At 39.4% G+C, this 1,524-nt stretch overlaps 1 protein-coding gene across 1 annotated transcript; it reads right to left on the reverse strand.

Annotated features, from left to right (window-relative positions):
* Positions 1 to 857: 857 nt before the first annotated feature.
* LOC102668846 (uncharacterized mitochondrial protein AtMg00860-like) lies at positions 858 to 1,208 on the reverse strand. Its single transcript, XM_006575900.1, has one exon. It carries the CDS (start codon positions 1,206 to 1,208, stop codon positions 858 to 860), a length of 351 nt encoding a protein of 116 aa, XP_006575963.1.
* Between the last annotated feature and the right edge of the window lie 316 nt (positions 1,209 to 1,524).

The raw sequence follows: 1,524 nt of genomic DNA on the forward strand, positions 1-1,524 counted from the left end.
ATGTGCAACTTTACTCAAACGATCCACCACCACAAAGATAGCTTGTTTGCCATTCAAAAGGGGTAGACCCTTTATAAAGTCCATTGATATGTGCTACCACACATGATTCGGCACAGGCAATTGTTGCAGGAACCCTGGATAAGCAACATGATCTTACTTACACACTGCTGCACAAATTGTTTGACATCCGAGGTCAAACCCTTCCAATATAGAACAACCTTGATTCTTTTACAAGTTGTAGTTCTACCTGAGTGACCTCCTGGTGTAGAATTATGAAAGCAATATAGTAATTCTTGTCTAAGTTGGAGATCTTTACCTACCACCAATTTACCCTTCCTCCTCAACTGATCATTAAGCCAAGTGTAATGCTTATGAGAGCTGCTATTTTCTTTCAATGTTGCAATAATAGTTGCCAATGAAGCATCAGAAGTCCAAGTGCTTTGAATCTTGTCCAACACATCTGTTTGAATTGTTTGGACCCTTAGTGCTTTGCATTCAATATCCTTCAACCTTGACAAGGAATCAACTGCAATATTCTCCTTGCCTTGCTTATACTCAATGGAGAATTCAAACTCCATGAGTTTGACAAACCATTTCTGCTGAAATGCAGTAGTCAATATGTGTTCTAGCATACATTTGAGGATCTTGTGGTCAGTTCTAATAACAAATGGCCTACTTAAGAGATAGTGTTGCCACTTCTGGACAACAAACACTACTGCAAGTAGCTCTTTTTCGTAAATGGAGAGGGCTTGCTGCTACTGATGCAACATCCTACTGACAAAGGCAATAGGATGATGTTGTTGCATTAACACAACACCTATGCCTTGACCAGAAGCATTAACTTCAATGACAAAAATCTATGTGAAATTAGGCATAGACAAGACAGATGCAGAGGTGAAGGACTCTTGGAGTTGTTGAAAGGCTATTTTGGCTGCAGGAGTCCACTGAAACTTGTCCTTTTTTAGCATTTCAGTCAATGGTCTGGCCATAGTACCATAATTCCTTACAAATCTTCTATAGTAACCTGCCAAGCCCAAAAACCCTATAAGTTGCTTAAGAGTAGCAGACATAGGCCAATTTTGGACTGCCACTATTTTGGCAGGGTCTGTTGAAACCCCTTCAATAGATATAACATGCCCTAAGTACTCCACCTGAGGCACACCAAAGTAACATTTGGATTGTTTGGCTAACAACTGGTTTGATCTCATTACTGCAAAAACCTTATGTAAGTGTTGTAAGTGCTCATCCAAGGATTGACTATAGATGAGGATGTCATAAAAAAAACTAGCAAAAACTTCCTCATGAATTCTTGGAAAACAGTGTTCATCAGGTTTTGAAATGTAGCAGGGGCATTGGTGAGGCCAAATGGCATGACCAAGTATTCAAAATGACCATTGTGAGTTCTGAATGTTGTCTTGTAAATATCAGCAATATGCATTTTAACTTGATGGTACCCTGCCCTAAGATCAATCTTGTAAAAGATAGTAAAGCCGTGCAACTCATCCATGAGATCTTCTACCAAAG

The sequence above is a fragment of the Glycine max genome, chromosome 2 (genome assembly GCF_000004515.6).
Source record: "Glycine max cultivar Williams 82 chromosome 2, Glycine_max_v4.0, whole genome shotgun sequence".
Taxonomy (NCBI): domain Eukaryota; kingdom Viridiplantae; phylum Streptophyta; class Magnoliopsida; order Fabales; family Fabaceae; genus Glycine; species Glycine max.